Source organism: Aphelocoma coerulescens, chromosome 3, assembly GCF_041296385.1.
Source record: "Aphelocoma coerulescens isolate FSJ_1873_10779 chromosome 3, UR_Acoe_1.0, whole genome shotgun sequence".
Lineage (NCBI taxonomy): Eukaryota > Metazoa > Chordata > Aves > Passeriformes > Corvidae > Aphelocoma > Aphelocoma coerulescens.
In genome coordinates this window covers 70,094,200-70,115,026 of record NC_091016.1, presented here as the reverse complement: position 1 = coordinate 70,115,026, position 20,827 = coordinate 70,094,200, and the positions used below count along the sequence as shown (strand labels likewise).

The following is a 20,827-nucleotide window of genomic DNA, read 5'->3' as shown; positions in this document are numbered from 1 at the left end:
GCAAAGCAGAACAGTGAAAGGGAAGTTGTGCCCCCAGAACACACCACTTCCCCCACTACATTTAACTTCAGCTGAGTTTAGAAGGAGTTGCTGAAGGAGAGGAAGCGGTTGGGGGAAGGAGGAAATTAAATCCCCCTCAAAATTCACTGTGCTTTCCAACCATTGCACTGAATGGCAGCTTCAGCAGCGAGAATGAGGGACAGAGTTGAGGCCAGGTAAACCAGTCATGCACTTCCATCAGGTCTCATCCTTATGGCTGAAGATCTCAGTGCTCTGAGGGAGCAGACAGGACACATACCCTTCTCCATGGAAAAGGAATTCTAATCATAGTCTCCATTCCCTCCTTCCCCTTTCCCGTATATGGGAGAGGAATTCTCTTCAGTGTCCCATGATGGGAAACTGGGACCCTTTGGGGCCTTTCAGAGCAACTTCCCATACACAGTTTAATACACACATAGGCCCTGAGAATTAGTATGGGGCTTACACCCCCAGGTGATAGGCATAAAGACCTAGCCAAAACCAAGGAGGTTAGGTTGATGTCCCTTTTATTCCTATTTTTTAAAAACAAAAATCCAAACAAACAAATGCACCAGTAAGTAAGAGGTAACCACTTAAAGTGGGCTTTTGGGAGCTCTTTGGGTGATTGCTGTCACAAGTTTTGCATCTGTGTGAAAATTAATTCAGATTAATGTGTTGACCACGGAATGGTTCTTTTATTCATCATCTTTAAGATGAGACCAATATACATCCGTTTTTATACATACTAAAAATGCTTAATGCAATGTCAAATCTGGACAAACACCATTCCTGAAAATTTAATGAAAAATTTCCTTGGAAATCAGTGAAGTTAGACACAAATCTGAAATAACCCTTCCATGTGCCACTCTGCTCTCCCCCAGTCCGTACATGTCCCTCTCTTCTCTCTGCCAGAATCAAACAAAACAACCGACAGGAACTCACTTTTCCCTTTGAGTCACTTTGTAGCCTGAAGATATCTCTGACATCAGGAATCTGGTGCTGTTTGTTTTTTTTCCTCATGGTTTGTGTGACAGTCTCTATTCGCTTTTCCACTGCAGCTTTCTGGGTTCGGGTCAGCGTGGATAAAAACACCACACTTTCCAGGGAGTCGCCAGAGCTCTCTCCAAACAGATTTGACAGACCTGCCTCCTTCAGCCATTCTTCTTCCAGTTCTCCCTCTGAGCATGTCAAAGAGAAAAAGGCACAAACATTGGCTTTCAATTACTGCCAAGCACATTGGATGTTAATGACATGATATAGTTAATATAACTCACAGAAAGGTACTAAGGGGATACACAATTAAGAATTAATTACACTGTCATGACTTGGAGAAAAGCTATTGTTTCTAAAGAGCCTCAAAAGCTTTAATATCTGATATCAAAGCTTTTAAAGTAGTTAATCCCATACAGATTGCTATGTGGCAATCTTTATTATAATCTATAGCACTTCCATTAAAATCATATATCATTTTATAAATGTACCTAAATAAAAATGTGCATGGGGAAGTCTTAAAGCCAGATCATTGCTGCTTCACTGATTTTTAGTTCAATACTCAATCTTTTTAGCTCTCATAGTAACATGTTTCTGCCCACTTTTCTTGATACATTAATCCTAGAGCCTTTCACTAGCTCAATTTAATGAAGGACAAACCAGCCTACATGAGTCACCGTAATGCTATTTTTTCATCAGTTCTCATGACATGGTCTCCAGCCCACAAAACAATTTTTGCTTTAGTCTCAGAGCTGATAAGGTATCCTTTATTGACAGATCACTGCACGTGAAAGAAGAGAAAGCTATTAAATATTGTCACCAATGGCAAAACTTCTGCTTCTGAAATCTGTATCTCCCTAAGATATTTTCTAAAAAACACTAAGCTCTGTCTGTAGCATTTGAAGTTGTGCTGAATGCCAACTACTCTCCCAAATGTTCGAGCAATATTTCCATTTATCAGATATCTAAAAATACTCCAAAGCTGGCATGTCAACTTCACTATTGATTGCATTTTACCACTGTGCTCAGTGCACGTCCAAGTGGGCACCTTAATAGGAACAGCATCCAGAAAACAGACACCAAAATTCAAGTATGAATTTTGCTATGGCTGTGCAGCCAAATCCTGAGCCTCTGACGAGACTCTTGGGTTTTGTTATCAGGGCTGGAAAGAGGGGCTACACCCATTCTCCAGGGCAGCTGTGAGCAAGGTATATCTCCTCTCTCCCCTGCCTTGCCCTTGCCTGGCTGAGTTTCAGGCCAGCGCCCACCCAGGCAGGCCCATCGGCCAGACGCAGCATCCCAAACTCTCAGGAGTACTTATGCCCAAGAGAGGTGCTACACATTAGACAAGGTGAGGAGCACAGCAACATTTGCTCAAGCTGATAACTCAACTGTGCTGACTCACTCAGCTCCCCACCAGCCAGCTGCAGTAATCAGGGGGAAGAAGGCTGTGTACAAATCTAATGGAAATGGTGGGGCTGGGGATGCAGAGCCTCAATGCACAGCCACATCAGTGAGCTGCAGTAAGAGAAGAGGCTGGTGCACTGCAGAACGATGGGCTCTGCTGCTCTGGAGGAAGCCCCATGTCTCTGTCAGAAAGCCCCATAACTCCCTGGTCACAAGGATTGGGAACCTTGCTGCTTTTTCCAGGGGCCACGTTGTTATGCTCTTCAGAGCAGTGACTTTTCAAAGTGCTTAGGGAGGCAGAAGTGCAAATCCCTTTGAAAGCTCATGGAGCACATTCTTCTCACTTACGTAGAGGCCATACCAAAATGCCAAATTCACATTTTAATTTACTGAGACTGTGGGTCTCTTGTAAGAATGGGAGAGACGCAGACACTGCATTGTTAAAAAATAATTTTTGAGAGAAAACTGGAATTAAGGACATTTCTCCTGTTTTTATCTAACAAAAAAAAAAAAAAATTGCCCAACCTCTAAGTCCATGCCCCAAGGAGTGGCCCATAATTTATGCTTCTGAGAAACAAAAATAGAACAACTGAACAATCACAATAGTTACAAGTGTAGAAAGTTACTCACTAAACTTAAACCGGTTAATCATTGGCTTGTCTTCTAAAGCGTGAAGTTTCTATCCACAATAGCTACAATAACGAACAACATACACAAAGAGCGAAAGGGTAAGTTAGTTCAACAGCAAACTGCAAATAAAGCTTCAATTGTTGTGATTTGCAAGTACAGGCACCTTTCTCATATTCTGCAAACACCATTCAAAGGAAAACCAGCCTTTTACTTGTCTCTGATAAAACTCTCTTCCAAGGGACTGCCTGTTTCTGGTGATATGCATCAGAGGCAACAGAATTTTCAAAGCAGATGTTCAGGAGTGACCTCCTTTTTTGATCTGTGTTAGGTGGGTGCCATCTCTTGAAATAAGACTCGAAGAAAAATCCCTAAATCAGCAAACTGATGAACATTGACAGAACGGATTTCATTACCATCTGGCTCTTTCACTACAAGTGCTACTCGGTCCTCGTGATTATTTCCTCTGGTTTCATGGATGTTTTCAAGTTCTTTCCAGTAGTCATCCAGAGACAGTTCATCCAAGGAGTCCTGGGATCCTGAGCGGTCAAATGATGCTCCATCGGGGATCTTCTTGGAATGCTCATGGTTCATGGTATACTGTCCAGAGCGACGGCTATAAGCATAAATCAAAATGAAATTCTTGGTTAACATCCTAAGATACAGGATGTATTAATACATGTGAAGGCAGCATGAATTGTGTCAAAGTACCAAAGCAAACCACTGTCAACAAGCAAACCAAGATACTAAAACTTACTTTCAGTATCTGGAATGTATTTCCAATTTACTCTTTCTGCTGTATATACTGCCCGATCTGGAACAGCACAGGAGTCAGTCTTAAAAGTAAATAATGAATCCAAGTTCAAGTAATCCTTGTTACACAAACCTTTAATTCAACTCTGAACAGTCAGGCCCACAAAATTTATGGCATGTGTCTTCCTAGAATCACCACTTAAAGAATTTTGCAAAAGTGCCTTTCTGCCTGAGTAAATTCATACAGCTTGACAGTAAAATTACTGTTTCCCTTTGCTATTCTGCTCTTATTTTTTATTAATATTTACTCTGGTATCTATGACCTTAATTACAGCTGGGAAAGGACAATGTAGAATTACTGCAGTTACAGTTTGTGAAGTAAACTGGGGAGTCCAAATGTTTAATAAAACCATAGAAACTATTTGTTTCTATCTTGCCGCCTCTTTGGCTGAAAGCTTACCACTTTTATAGTTTGACATTACTGGTTTTTGGTTCACCCTGCCAAACATATATTTGCTAAGGCTTCCGAAAGGATCTTATATCTTAAATATAGCTGTGGCTAGAAAACAAAACAAAACAAAACAAAACAAAACAAAACAAAACAAAAACAACAAGCTGAAACCCCTAGGTCTCATTTTGACCTCATTAAGTCACTGGCAAAAATGACCACTGACCTAGTAAAGAATTCAACTTAAAAAGGACAGAGGTTGTAATGATGTCATTGAAGTTACAAGTCACCCTTAGGGTCAAATACACCAAATCAAAAGCCACAAACTGAGTCAGAGTACCAGTTGATTAAATAAGTAGTGTCTGATTTAACTTCAGAGTTATGCCTATTTTTTGTCAAGGTAAGATTGGACATGATGATCTCCAGTGATCTTTTTCTAAACTAAGTTACTCTACTCCTGTAACAGTATATCAAAATTCTTCCTTGTATTAAAAAATAGCACTTCTTTGTATTTCAGGAAGATACAGAGTCCTATATGACTGAATTTGTTCCATATTCTAAAAAAGAAGACATGGTTTGGGGTTAAGTAATAAATACCACTTATTCCTAGAGAAAAAACATATCAAAGACCAAGCATTGTGAATTTATCACAATGTAAACACAGTAAATTAAATCCTACCTCCCTATCTAGCTGACTTGGCAAGTTTATATAGTATTAAAACGAAAGTCTCTTGTCCTTACATTTTATCTCAGGACAACTGACGCTTGTTAGCTGCCCCTAGGTAAAAAAGCCATGCCTTTCTCTGTGAAGATAAGCTCCTTGCGTGTCCAAGTCACAAATCCTTTCACACCAGACATGCCTGATTCTCTGATAAGAAACACTAACCATTTGGACTTTGCCTTTAAAAGTAAAGAGCCTTATGGAAGGACTATGAGTTTCTACCCATCCTGTCTCTCTGCTCCAAGTGTAAGTTAATAAATGACAATTAATCACCAAGCTAATATGCACCTCAACACCATTGCTTAACCTGCCCTTACTTGAAAGCCCAGGGGAAAAAAAAACAACATTAAGCTTTTGCATCAATGGCAACAATAGCATCATGCTACTAGTGTATGTTACCCAATAAATACAATTTCTCCGTGTAGCTACCTCAATTCTTAAACTTCTCCTGACGGGTGTGTCCCATGTGTGACCTGTGCTGCTTGTGAATTGAACACTGACCATTGCAGAAAGATGTTCATGGAGTCACAGCAGTGTCCCCAGCAGGCAATCTGGGTGCTGAGTGTGGTCAAAGCAGGTCAGACTTCCCAGTCCTTGACCAGCCTTGCCTCCTGCTTCAGCTAGAGGTGCTCAGGGCAGACTGGGTCTCTCTCACAAATACACTCGGGACATTTGCACTGCTGCCTGAAGGAGGTCAGATTTCAGCTTATCATCACTCAGTTTAACCCTGTGGAGCCACTCAGCAGCTCTTGGGTGGCCTTTTACCTTTGGAACAACCTGCTCTCACTGATCCACCTCAGCTGAAATTTAACCACCACCACACACCATGAAAAAAATAAAACTAACAGACTGAATACATTCCAAGCATGCACTCTGAGGGGCTGTGGCAGGCTGAGGCGGGATAGGCTCCAATGTGCCGTGGCTCTGCGCCACACTGACAGGGCAGAGCTACTCCAATCCTTCTGTAAAAGCAAGGCTTGTCACCTTCCCAGACTGAGTTCTGTCTCCGAGAAGAGAAGCCTGCGTCCTGAAATGCAGAGCTGACACTCCGCACAGAGCACTCAAGGCCAATTTCAGGCTCCTACGAGCATTTGCTGTACATCACAAACACTCCATTAACTCTCGGAGACAGTGCCCTGCCCTTCAGCCTCTGGTCACAGGGCTGCTCTGCTCGACCAAATGTAAGCGGCTTTTCTTGTAAGGCTCCTCCTGGCCTGACCTTTCCACCCCTCATTAACAAACCAATACAGCAACTCCTAATTTTGAGCAGGCAGTTCTGCCACGTCTTGTTGTGAAAGCCCTCCGAGACAGACGGACATCAATGACCAGGGGATCCTGATGAGAAATATTCATGTAAAAATCTCACCACTCTGCTGTGAATCTCTCCTTCAATATCTGTGTTGTTTTAGGCCCATTCTCAGCTGCCAGACTCAACCCCAACCCCAGCAATGCTTGAGCTCCTCACAAGCCAAGTGCCACACCACTCCCACTCAACTCACTGACTCCTTGTCTTCCCTCATCAGACTCAACTTCCTATCCTCAGTTTCTGTTCAGACTGCAAACCCTTTCAAAGCCATCTGCATTTGTTCATAGCCACAATTCACATTTCTGCGGGCTAGGACAGAGAGAGGCTCGGAGAGAACAAGTGCTAAAGCTCTATCTGACAGAGTAGATCAAATCTTGTTTTCACTGTTTGGTTCAAGGTTTCTTGCCTTGCATACTCCACCAGAGAAAGACACTGATGAAGCAGTATTTGGTGCATAATCTGCACAGCAGTGGCTCCAGGCATCTTCATGTCTGTCTCTCCTATGAACCTCTCCCTGAGTACAAAAAGGCACAAACAAGACCTTTTGAGGATAATGAGGAGTGTTGATATCACAGACTTGGTGTAGATGAGAAAGGAAAAAATAATTTTAAAATTTCATAGCATATGGAAAAATAGGCTGCCAATTAAGATTTTATTTTTAGATATCTGTTGACAAGAGCAAAGAACATGGGTCTTCTGCTGTGACCTTCCACTAAATTCAATCCTTCTCCAAACTTATCCTTAGTAAGCACTTGTTGTACACTACACAATAGAAACGCAGAGGTGGAAACATGTTAAGGCCAAGAACAACAGAGAGGAGAAGGGGAAAAGCAATCAGTAATAATATTATAAGGAAACTGAAAGTGAGAGATCTTTTTAAAAATAATTAGTCCCACACTTTTAGATTCATTAAAAATTATTTTAAAAATATTTCAAGTGCCCCATGTTACAAACTGAGATTTGTAGAAAACACTTTTCCAAAAAAACTATCAGTAGGAAATAAATACAGCTCATTTAAAAAAAAGCTATTACTGAAGTTGCAGAAAACAGGTTACTTCTCCAGCACGTTGTTTTCAGGTGTCCAGTTTATCTACTTAAAGTTTGAAAAATGCAGCTGCTTTTCACAAGTATCTTAAAGGAGATATTTTTCTTTCCCCTAGAAAATGTAAGGTACTGCTAACACACACAGTCACTTGAAGCAATTTTCAAGCATTTCAGACTGCTAAATAGCAAGCTTATTCACCAGCAGTTTCTTTACCCCCAGAAAACTCGTATTTCCATTAAGGTCGTCACTAACAACACATTCAAACCTCATTAAAATCTTATTACCATCTATTTTCACTTACTTGTAAATAGTTTACTCTTCAAATAGCTTTACAGGGAGCAGTGCAATACTCTCATTTCCAAATGGCACAGTCAGTTCTGACCTCTGATACTCAGACACTGCCCTTTGAAGCCGATGAGATTTTTGCCTGTTTATCTCAGTACAAAACAGAGCCTCCAGGTAGAAAACTCATTCCTCAATATAGTTATTGCAGTGTCTTACCAAATTTAATCTTCTTGTCCCACCCACCAGAGATGCATTTTTTTATTGGAAACATCAAGGATGAGAGACAAAGCACTCCAGGTCCTCGAGAAGGGAGCCATTAAAAACAATTTTTTAATGAACACCGTTCATTATATTTACAAGGAGAAAAAACAGATTTGGATTATTTTACTAAGTACTGATGTGCTCCATGTTGTGGCAAGTACTTAAGGGAGAAGAACTGCATGCAAATATTTTCTTCACAGCCTTTCCTTTTGTGACCAGCTGTGTCCTTTCTCAGCCTTTAAGAAAATATGGCTCTTTATATTAATCACTGATTTATGCCATAATAAAAATGTGGGGTTTTTTCCAGTCCGGTCAACCTGATTTTGATTTCATCAAAAGCCATTTTATAATAGTGCAGTTGTCTTTATTTCTTATCTTCTTCCCTGTGAAAACTAAATCTCCCGTCTGTTCCACTGCCTTTTTAGCAATTCATTACTGATATTTGTCACGTGTAAACTACAACAGCCAGAGATGAATCAGTTAGTAAGGTGCACTTCCACTGACATTTCAGATAAATTCACTTTGCAGAAAGCTAATTTTGTCCTTAATCCTCTTTTTCTCACTTGAGAATGAAGGACTATGTTGTGTTCTAGAACAGTGAGTGATGAGAAAAAATATAACCTTTGTAATTTTTGTAGTGCTAACCACTAATCTTGGATCTGAATATAACCTTTCAAAAAAACATAATTGTATAGGCACCATAACTGCATGGTATTCTTATATACAATATATATGTGTATGTATGTATTAGATGTGTAAATATACTGAAAGGCAGAAATACTAAATGTGAGGATACTCATGGTCACAAAAACTAGGGAATACAAATGTACTGTTGAACCAAATATAAAAGATTAACACTGCTAAAAGAGATGGGCAGTTCCTCTAACAGGATTATTGCAGGAATGCTGACTGACTCTAGGAAAGGACAAAGTCCAGCTACTGAATAATGTACAAGTATGAAGCAAAAAGACACCAGTTTCTATAATCTACTGTTTTCTTCTTGGAAAGAAATGCAACAATGGATGAAACACAAGTGAAAGGGAGGAGAGGGAAACACCTTTTCAGCCTACAATTCAGGAATTTCTGTACAGGGTCCTTTTATCTACCTACTTTTGCCAAATTTTGGAATTCAAAATTCAGGCCTGGATCTTTCCTGAATAAAAACTTTCATACCTATACAAGGCATCATGAGGGCAACAAGGGAAAAGGCCATCAACTTAATTACTGGGTCTAATCTCAATTTGGATTCAACTCTTTGGGGTTAAACAGATATGGTCCTTTTCCACAGCTGCCAAACAAAATATATGAGAGTTTTAAACACTGTCTTTAATTCAATGTTCTACAAGACTAAGAGTTTCCCAAGCATTTGTGTTTATCAGCCAATTTCCAATACCAGTAAAAGTACAGAAACTTGCATTAAGTGTGTTGGGTTTGGGGTAGTTAATTTTATTCATGGTGTCTAGGACGGGGCTGTGTTTTGAATTTGTGCTGAACACAGGGTTGATAATATAGAGGGGTTTGTCATTGCTATTTTGTCATTGGTTTTGTGTTATGGCCTTTTCTGCTTTTTGTACTGCCATGCTGGCAGGGATCCCAAGAAGAGGCACAGCTGGGACAGCTGACTCAAACTACCCAAACGGATATTCCAGACCATATGACATCATGCTCAGTATATAATATGGGGAGAAGAAGGAGGAAGGAAAGGATACTTGGAGTGATGGCATCTGTCTTCCCAAGTAACCATTGCACATGATGGGGCCTGGTCTCCTGGAGATGGCTGAACACCTGCCTGCCCATGGGAAGCAGGGAATTAGTGCCTTGTTTTGCTTTGCTTGCATGCAAGGCTTTTGCTTTCCACATTAAACTGTCTCTGTCGCAACCCATGAGTTTTCCAGCTTTTACCCCTCTGATTCTCTCCCCAGTCCTGTTGTGGGGGAGTGACTGAGTGGTGCTTGATTGCTGGCTGGGCTTAAACCACAATATCAAGCGATGTAATTATTTGTCAAACTGAACTATTACATATCCTTAAACTGTACACTTAAAATACAATGTTTGGTCTTAAAAGTGTCTTTAAATCCTAGCCATTAACCATTGCTATTGGAATTCTTGTACAGGCAATGTCTTGAGCACTGCTGCCCTTCAGACACATTTTCTGGCACTGCAACAAACTAGCACTTAGAGTTATACAAAACAACAAAAACGTATCTGGCTACAGCTACATTACAGCAGCAACTTCTGCAATGTCCATGCGAAGAGAGTCATAAAAGCTATTAGAAGTATTATTGCAGCCATACATTGAGCTGATACTGAGGCTCATTGATTCTGGACATCACACCAAAACATGCTTAGATGTGTTAACCTGATAAACAAGACACACAAAGAGAGGGGGAGAAAAAAGGGGTGAGTACCTGGCTCAGAGAGGTGAAGCCTGCTGTTCAAACTCATGGTGTAAATCAGAGACTGAAACAAGAATAATTCCCAGATCTCTGGAGTCTTTCACCACTGGACTACTGAGTGTTAAAGATTGAGATCTGACCCTATGGCATACTGCAAGACAGATAAAAGGAAGCTTTGCTGTTGTGGGTTTGTGATGGACTCCAGCACTGTGGCTATAAATAAAATAGAACTCTCAAAGAACAATTATCTTGTTGACATAGGAGTTACAAAGTACAGTAATCTGTGTAAGTAATTTTAAGTTTGTACAAAGGCTAGCTAGGTTGAAACAACCAAAAAAATGCCTATGAGTACTGTGGTTCATTTTGAAAACTATTTATGGAGCAGTCGCATCTATGAGATGCTGTGCCCTTAAACATAAATACAGGACTTCTTAAGTTCCATCTAATTTAAACAACTAAACAGATAAGGAGAGGGAAACAGTGTGATCTCCTGTCCCACTTCTCATCCTGAATGCTGAGCTACAAGAAGTGTGAGAATAAGTCAAGCTCCTAAACCCAAAGCTCTCTCCATCCCTCCCTTACTTTCAAGAATCCAAGCAGCACCACAAGATGCAAAAACTTCTTAACTGAATTAATCAAGAAAGCTCTAATCCAACAGCTACAGCAGTTCCCTGGCTTCAGCTCCCCATTCTTGGTTGGATCACTGGCCTGGCAAGTGATTGCCAGACCTTCCTATAGCCATGGTGCCTACCAGAAAGGCATCCTAATTTTTCATGGTTTCTAGGAAAAGCTGCAGTTTTTTATTACCAAATCACCTATTCTAGTGGTTTCAACCTGATGTTTGAGACACTTTTGACACACCATCCCTTCACACAGTATCCAGCATTTTGCGGGGCAGTTTTGAGCATTTTTCAAAGACGACTTCTGTTAAAAAAAAAATCAAGTTGGAATTGATGTGCCCATCAAAGCAGGTTGTCCTAAAATAACTGAATTTTGCATAAAGCCATAGAGTAGTGACACCACTTAAATGAAGATAAATTGTTTTTTGCAAATGGAAATGTCTTCATCTTTTTACAAGACTTAATGTATTAAAAAGTTTTTCTATTTAATTGATAGCTAAAACCTTCCGTCAAACAAAAGTCAGTATCACACCTTTCAGAAGCAATAGGTAACCCTTGAGCAAGACCCAAGTCTGGACATTTGATGTCCAGAACAATGCAAAAATATTTCTTACCAACTTTAAAGAGCTGCTTAACTTTTACAAGGCATTAGAGAAACTTCAGTCTGGGCTTGTATGTCTGTTTTTCATTCTGCTTCCTAAATTTTGTCACCCATTGTAACAGCTGCATCCTTTCTTTTCTACCTATTCTGACATTTGCTCTTTCCATGACTGACTTCAAACTCTCCTGCAATTCAGTCTTTTCAGGAAAATCATACAGAACATGGAAAAATGACAGTAAGGAAGCAATGTAATTTACAGTATTTTTTGTGGAGTGACTCTTAGCATTCCTTCTCTCCCAAATGAAATAGTTTCATTTTGGCTACTCCATAACCTTATGGAACATTTTGGATGTCAACTGCAATCAAACTTCCCCAAATCCCCCTTAAGCTCCAAAGAAAAGCCAGAGAAGCAAGAACTGAGGCAAAGCTTTGTTTTCTTTCCAAAGAGTACAAAGTGATTGCAAAGAGGGTATAAAACAGTACTCACTTTCTAAATGAGCATAAAAAAGGCTGAGCAAAGAAAATCAGGTCTCTCAGGCTTTTTTGTAATACCATCAGCCGCTGTTAATACCTGCTCAAAACTGCTCGGAGATTAACAACAACAACAAAAAATAAAACAACAAAGAAAACTGAAACCCAACAAAACCAAAAATCCAGAAAACCCCATCAACTGGCATTTTAAACCGCTCCATGAATAATAAATACAAACAGACCAAAATTAGGGTTGCCAGACTCTAAGTTTAAAAAGTGTATATATATACACTGTATTGCTTCCAGCCACATCCTCATCACTATTTATATAAGATTGATTTTACCTTCATGCACATAACCTTACTACTTTCCCAGCATCAGCCTGCCACTGAACAAAACAGGAAGGAAATTGTGGCAATGGCACAGGCTATTACACTTAACATTCTAATCCACTACACCAGAAATGGGAGATTCCAGATATGATGCCAAAACTTAGTCTGCCTGCACTATATGCAGCACTTCTAAGAAGATTAAAATATTTTAGGACATTTCCTTTGACAGGACCTCATGTTCCTACGCAGCCATTTGGACTCTGTTTTTTACTTCTGATGAGATAAATTATAATTATATTAAGTCGATACATATACATACTCTATCTAAAATGAATAATAAACTCACCTTGAATATTGTGTGCAGTTTTGGTCATGGCAATATAAGAACGATATTAAACTATTAGAGAGCATCCAAAGGAGGGCAACAAAGATGGTGAAGGGCCTTGAGGGGAAGCCGTATGAGCAGTGGCTGTGGTCACTTGGTCTGTTCAGCCTGAAGAAGAGGAGACTGAGGGGAGACCTCATTGCAGTTACAACTTCCTCGTGAGGGGAAGAGGAGGAGCAGGCACTGATCTCTTCTCTGGGGTAACCAGTGACAGGACCCAAGGGAATGACCTGAAGCTGTGTCTGGGGAGGTTTAGGTTGGATATTAGAAAAAGGTTCTTCACCCAGAGAGTGGTTGGGCACTGGAACAGGCTCCCCAGGGAAGTGGTCACAGCATCAAGCTTGTCTGCATTAAAGAAGTGTTTGTACAACACTCTCAGGTACATGGTGTGACTCTTGGTCTGTCCTTTGTAGGGCCAAGAGTTGGACTCAATGATCCTTGTGGGACTCTTCCAACTCAGCATATCCTGTGATTCGGTGGTTCTGATACAGATCAATGGCACCCCATGTATGATGCATGATGTAAAATGATTTATTAACAAAAGAGGGGCTGGAACTATAACATATTCACTTTTGAACAGTTGCCAAAGGAGTTATTTGCTATGCCATCTCAGGTTGTTTCAGGAAAAACATGACCTTGTTCCCCTCCACACAAAGCAAGAAAGAATTCAGGATTGACAAGTACAGCCATAAAGCCTCTCCCCACAAAATGATTGCACCAGCTGCATTTCCTTTTTTCGGGGGGGACTGCTGCATTCCAGTATCCAAGCTGTCCAGCTCAGTGCATGCTTTTACCTTTATTCTCCAACCATAAAATGCAGAAGCCTGCTTTTTTCTTTTAGAGAAAGGTGAGTCGCAAGGACTCAGATGGGGAGATTATTTAAAACCCAAAACCATTATGACATAACATATTATCAGACTTGCAATAAAATTATCACAATCTAGCTAAACTGAGAAGTACCAGAAGAAATTGGTTTTGGTTTTTCTTCTGTACTGACAAAACAAAGTAGACCACATTGTCTCAAGTCCTGACATTCTGACCCTCTTAATTCTCATTTGAATGAAGACTCTCAGAGGCTTAGGATTCACATTCCTATTTTTGCACATACATATCCATTTCTCTTCAAAATCATTCATTTCAGAAAGAAAACCAGCTATTCCTGGGAGAGCAAAATCAACCAGAAGGGAAAACAAGGGGACAATGGAATGTGAATGACCTGTATAGGTAAAATCACAAAAGTGGCACCACATCAGAAGCCAGTTTGCAAGTCATGCACACCTTTGGGAGAGCTGGAAAAGCTCACACAATCCCATGTCCCACTGAATGAAAACAGAAGTCAATTTCCAGACTCAACAAACACACAGTATATTTCCCTTATATTCAACCCTAATTGTTTAAACCTAAAGTAAAAAAAAAAAAATTGCCTAGAGTATATAAGGAAAGGAAGTATCTCACTTGAATCTCCTTCGTGACATTTTTGGCTCTGTCCCATGGTCAACTGACCTATCTTTCTCATTCCTTCCAAATGCCTTCTGTATCACCTGGCTTCATATGGGCACAGATGTTTTCCTCTGCAGTTTTGATTCTTTTCATTCTCTACAATTCATATCAATGACAAAAATGTATGCCAAATATGTTCCCTGTAACCACCCTCATGCTGCTTATTGGGAAAATACTCAAGCATATAATACACATTTTAAAAGTACACTTTTTTTTTGTAATCTTCTAAGAGAACCACTGGAACTAATCTTATCCAAAGAAGAGAATAAAGCCTGTGTGAGATCACTTCAGGCTCCACAAATATCAAAGAGAATAAACCAGGAAGTGAAACAGATACAGTATTTGTAATTCCATTATTGAGAGGCAGAGAGGAAAGATTTAAATAATTTATTTTTCTTTTCACACTGGAAAAAAATAAGCACGGCAACAAAGCCCGATTTAAGATATCCTGGCAAATACCAAGATCATTTACTAAAGTACGGTTAGAGCCATGAAATGATACTAGAGCTACTTTTGTGCCTTTAAAAGCAATTAGTTCTCTAAAATCATTAGCTCTTACCATTTTAAAGGACCTCCTAGTTAGGCCTATAACCCTGTTACTTGCAAATATAAGGCTTACAGCACAATTCAGTAATTTTGTTTATGCTTGAAGGAAATTGGCATGCATTCATAGTCAATTTATTACAATATAATCCTTACATTCAGAATAAATTGTAAATTAATTTTTATGAGCATTCCCAAACAAGGACATTCATGCAGGAATCTAAAGACGTTTTGTAAGGAAACTGCTTTCATTGTCCAAACAAACCACCACCAAAGACCCAGTAAGACAAAGCAGATAAATGTGCTCTCAGAGAAGCTGCACAAGAGAGGGACAGGAGGACGCAGGAAGGGTTGAGGAGGGCAGCATGTGCCAGGCGGGCAAGCACTCAAGGATTCTGAGGGATACAAATCTGTTCAGAAGCAAAACATCAGAGAGATGCTTAAGGCAAGGGGATAGGAGAGAGGGAGGCCTCAAGGACGCTGTAAGGAATGGACCATCTGGGTTTAGTTCAGACACAGCATAAGGAAAGCAGCATCTGCAAACAGCTTCAAAAGTGGTGGCTGGGATTTCACCTACTGCCAGAGGAGCTAGCACACAATGCTGCACATGCCTCTCTGCACAAGGCAAACCGGCTCTGAGAAAGTCCTCTAGTAGGAGCCAGGCTGGGCGTGCCACAGCAGGAGGAAAGGGCAACGCAGATGTGCCCTGATCCAGCTGTTTCCTCCACATCCCCTTCCCACAGACCCACGGTACAAAGAGGGCAGCGGAGAAGTCCACTGTCACCTTAGCAAAATGAAAGACTGAAAAGGGCACTTTTACTTTTTATCTTCCAGGGCAACCGCTAAAGCTGTGAGTGTTTGCAATGTCTCCTTCCCTACCAAATTCCTTCTTCTCAGCAAATATTCCTGGGAAACACACTCACTAAACAAAATTACATTAATATACTCCTTCCCTCCTCATTTTTTTGGGTACTTCTTAAATGTCAGTAGACAACCAAGCAAGCAGAAAACAGCTCAGGATCACAGATCTTTCCTCTCACCCTTTGTTACCACCTTTGTTTTCTGAACATCAGCAGAAAAGGCATAAAAACATGTAATTTTTTCAACCAGGGCCCCTGCAAAGCTTTACTGGTAGTTGTATACATAGGTATGTCCCTTCTCCTACAAATTAAAAATACACATGTAGAGCTACCCGTCTGAACATACAGATGGGTTTGTGTGCAAGTTTGGAAGGTAGCCTACCACATGGTTCACTCCTGTGCTACCTGTCCACAAGCTCTGAGCACCAGGGCTTGAATACAAAACCAAAACTTCAGTGGAAGGGATTTGAAAGAACTTTTGTTTTGTTCCAGGAGAGGGGTGAGAAAAAGAGAACATAATACAAACCAAACAACGGAGGGAAAAAGGACATGAAATGAACACTGAGAATTAAGAAAAAAATAAACAAAACATGCAAATTAAATATCGATCATTTAACAGAAACAACTGTTCAAAATGAGAAACAAATCCTAAAAAACCCATCTCATATGTATTTTATTATTAGTTGATCATGATTTCACATATGTAGTCCTTGTTTCTCATTTCCACTAACAGCATTCCATTTTTAAATGTGATTCTTTTTGGTGTAAGCAGTCTCCATTCCATGTGGATACCTAGGCAGTGAGTTCATGAAAACTTAACATGGTCAGGGAAGAGTGCTGTCACACTTTAAGGCAGCAAGAGGTAACGTACAAGTCTGGTCAGAAAGGGAAATACGACATTCACTACTGGTTCTGCAGGTGAAAAGAAAAAGTGCTACTACTAAAATGAGAAAAAGAGAAAGCCAAAAGAGCTCTTACCAGCTTTAGTTTAAATTCACTCATCAAAGAGGATACAGATGGGGACTGCAAGAACTCTGGTATTTTTATATTAAATACAGGCAGTAAGTTAAAAAAAAAAAAAGTCTGTTTTTAGATTTACAAATTATCTAGATGATAACTCTTAATATAAATTATTTAGGAAAATCCTTTGTTTTCCTCCCTAACCAACACCCCTTTCTTAACCAGCATCTTACGAACGTGAAAGATACTGGTTTCTAAGTCAACATACAGGTGCCCTATGTGGTTTTTCAGCTGATAAGATTCTCCATGATTATTGTCCTAAAAAGATACCAGCCTGTTTTGGAAGATATCAATCAGTTACATGAAACAACATGGATTTAGCTTTTCAGCATCATTGCATCACTAATATTAGCCATAACTCTTACTCTGCATTCCCAAACAAAACACTTCAGCGGAGGGCTAACTGCCAGCAAAAAATGTAAGTAAAAATGACATTGTACTCTTGACTTTCCCCATGAATCTAGAGGTGTAATACTAAGTAGCTACAATTACAGATCCCAGTAATAATCAAGGAAAATGAAATACAATGCTTCACATGTAACACATTAAACCTGAAATAAGGGACAATCCACATGCAGATGCTTCTATAAATACAAATTCATATTTTCTTTTGCCATGTGTACACGCACTGTGTACAGAAGAACAAGAGCAATGTTAAAGCACTCCTGAGTATTGCTATCCATGATTTTTAGTTACAGGACCAAGTTCCTCATGCTAGACAGCTGTACTTCCCATTATGAGACACATCTACAAATGAATACCATATGTTCTTATACAATATAATATGTACACAGGGAAATAAAAAATATTTGCTGCATGCAATATTAAGTCATACATGAAAACTCCATTTCAATTAAATTGAAAACATCACATTATGACAGTGACCTAAGCCTGCAATTTGGAGGGAAAGGGTAGGGAGTGGGTGGGTGGAGGAAGGGAAGGAACCCTGAATGGGCCTGACCTTGGTGCACAGAGCAGAGACATTTCTAGGCAGGTGTGAGGCAAGCAAGAGCAGAAGCTGCAGGACACCCCATGAGTCCTTCACTCCCAGCTTCCCAGCTGCACTGTCTGACCACTCTGTCCTGTCCTCAGCCCTCATGACACCTCACTACACTGGGCAGGATCCTACTGGCTTTCCAGCACTGAAGTGATCACCCACACACCCTAAAATTTAGGGAATCAATACATAGCAACAGTGAAGGGGAGGTGATGAGGGGACTGAACATCCTCTGAGGTCAGGCAGGGTGACACAGTTAAGTCCCTTCCTACCAGAGGTATTAAACTCCTTTCTAATATTGTCTGCACTGAAAATGCCCACTTGCAATCTTAAAAGTTTATGCGGATACAAGAAATATTTGATCACATAAGTAGCCAATTCTATCTCAGAGGATAAAGAATAATTCCTTTGCCAAAATAAGGCACCTGGACAAAGTCATTTGTAAAGAACTATAGAAGTGTTGACAGACTGACACAGAAATGGAATCACGCACTTGTCAGCATGAAAAGGGTTTTAAACTTACAATGAAAGTCAACAGAGCAATAGTAATTGATGTAGAAACTCTGTAACAGGAAATTTACAACACATTTAAACATAAAGATGAAAACGAGACTTTCAAAGGACAAATGCCCGGATACCTAAATTATACTATTTTCTCAATTCTCAGTTCTCTAAATGCAAAACCGGTGTGTGTACTTTACAGCTTCTGCCACCCTTGTTGAGAGTTTTCACCAGAGGTGCTCCAATCTCCTTTGTCTTTGAAAGACAGGAAGGTCCAGTGAAGAATTTAGGGATATTTTCATTGATTGTGCCCTCTAGGCAATTGACTTAATTTTCCCTTTTTTGTTGCCTCACGACACCTCATTTGGAAGTAAATCAGCTAGAATTATTTGTACAATGCCCTCTCAGAATAAATATGACCTTTACTACCAAGTGTATACGCTATTGTTTTGAACAATGAGGTAATGAAGCTGCCTCTTCACTAAGAGCACCAAAGCAGTGCTTTGGCCCCAGTTCCTTCTTTGCTCACACAAGCTTCACTCCTGTGCAACCTCAGAGCACCCCAGGGAGTGCCCCCAAGCACGACACCTCCAGGCCACCTCACCTCACATGGGGCCAACACTTCTCGGAGCAGTCTAAATCCACACCCCAAAACAACCATGTGCCAGACCCTGGGATCTCCCCATTCTTACCAGCAGACTCCACCAAGACAGCACGAGCAGTAAGGCAGCCAGCCTGTTGTACATCCAGTCCAATTCAGGAGAAGGGCAAAGGTGCCTCTTTACTAGGAGAGATTAAATGGGAAATTGCTACCAGGACTCTCAGATGATCATCTGATAACATTGAGCAGAGCCAACTAAATGTACAACTGAATCATGCCACCAGCCCAGTGCGAAAGTTAACTCTCTGAGGCCAAAGCAGAGAATAGTTCTTTATTCAGAAATAGTGATGGGTCTACATCCATGGAAGTAGCATCAGTATCACCTCAGCTCTGCACCTCCAGCCAACAGCTAGGCTTTCTTCTACCAGCAGACATCCAAAATAACACTGTCACCTTTTGAGTAGTTAAGCTGCTTCCCAAAAAATATTGCTCATTAATCTTGACACAGCAGGAGACTTCAATTCCCAGAACTGTACAAAGGACTTGGGATGGACCTCATCATTAACTTTTCCTTAATCCCACTTAATCCCAGAGGCAATTAGTATCCTAATGCATCCTATTGCAAGGCACCCTTTAAGGGAACCAGGGTATACAGGTCACATCTGTCCACCAGCCTGCCCTAACTGGATATGCCAGACAGATTGCCCTTCTTCCAAACTATAAAGCCAGAGAATCAGAGGCCAGCAGACCCTGGTGTACCCAGTTGAAGAAACATGCAAGACATGTTCCTCACATCTCCTTAACTGTAACAATTTTCTCAGTGTTGTGAAAAGCTCACTCTGGCAGATAACAAGTGGGCAAACTCCCACCTGCCTAGCAGCAGCAGGTTGGTGACAAACATGCAAAGCAGATGCTCTGAGAAAGCAAAACCTGTGGCATGAGGGATCTTCCATAATGGAAAAGGACAAAGCAATATCCTCTTCTCCTCTTAGGGTCACAAGCTTCCTCTGTAAGAAACTAAATGGATATGAATCTCCTTTCAGCAGCCTGGCACGGATGAATGTCCCATGACAACTCACTGTAGTACCACTCGCACATTCTTCTCTGATGGCAACCAGCACGAAGCAAACTCAATGATACATGGACTCACAAAGCTTGAAGAGCTTTCGGTGATGGTGGACTTCCTGAGGTAAAATTGCCAAGCTATTGTTTGACCCGGGAGGACTGCTATCAGCAACGGATACATTGTACTAAGGGATCAGGAAAAAGACCTGGGAAACTCATGCTCTGCACCTCCAGAGCTAGTGAGGTCAGCTACAGGGCAGCTCACATATCACTAAATTAAAGTCTTTTTCTTGAAGATGACAAGGCACATTGGGAGTTATTTTAAGTCATTTCCTTGTACTAGCAATAGCTTCTTGAGAGAGTGGCAGCTTGAAATGGGACAAAAGATCATCTCTGGCTAGCTAACAACAAGGCACACAACCAAAGTAATAATTAACAATAAAAATCAAAGCTTTAAAATACTACAATTCCCTCACCGGTTACTGTGCAAAGTATTCATCCCACTTGCAAAAGTATCTTATGCTTTTAAGATAAGTTTACCTGAAGGGTTTTAATTTTCCACCTTAAGTAAAAAAATCTAAATTCATACTAATATTTTGACTCAGATCAATTTCATCAGTCTTCAGAAGAATCTTGCTATAACTCAAACTACAGGTAAGTGACTAAAAGTTCTTAACACCAGATAGAAAATCATTTCCTAATGATAAAAAAAAGACTATACTGGCATAAATGTATCTTTCAATTAAAAAATAACTAATGCATCAAAAAAAAAAAAAAAAAAAGGAAAGAAGGATAAGCACAAAACATGTCCAGCAATTCCCAAGTCCTTCAGCCCCTCCTGGCCAGCTCCCCCCAGTTTATATACTGAACATGACACTCTATGGTATGGAATATTCCTTTGTCCAGTTTGGGTCAGCTGTCCTGGCCTTGCTCCCTCCGGGCTTCTTATGCACCTGCTCACTGGCAGAGCACAGGAAACAAAAAAGTTCTTGACTTACAGTAAGCACTACTGAGCAGCAACTAAAACATCAGTGTGTTATTGACATTATTCTTGTACTGAATCTAAAATACAGC

The 20,827-nt window shown here is 40.4% G+C and overlaps 1 protein-coding gene across 4 annotated transcripts in view; it reads right to left on the bottom strand.

The window, feature by feature from the left end:
- The window catches only part of ARHGAP18 (Rho GTPase activating protein 18), a 94,857-nt gene that overhangs the window by 35,837 nt on the left and 38,193 nt on the right, over positions 1 to 20,827 (bottom strand). For 3 of the 4 annotated variants that reach the window (XM_069010794.1, XM_069010795.1, XM_069010796.1), the window contains 2 exons: positions 3,459 to 3,658; positions 961 to 1,196 (listed from right to left, as the gene is read on the bottom strand). In XM_069010794.1, coding sequence (XP_068866895.1) covers positions 961 to 1,196; positions 3,459 to 3,658 — 436 coding nt within the window. Of the gene's footprint in view, positions 1 to 960; positions 1,197 to 3,045; positions 3,108 to 3,458; positions 3,659 to 20,827 lie in introns of those variants that run through there. The other variant, XM_069010797.1, reaches the window with a different exon arrangement.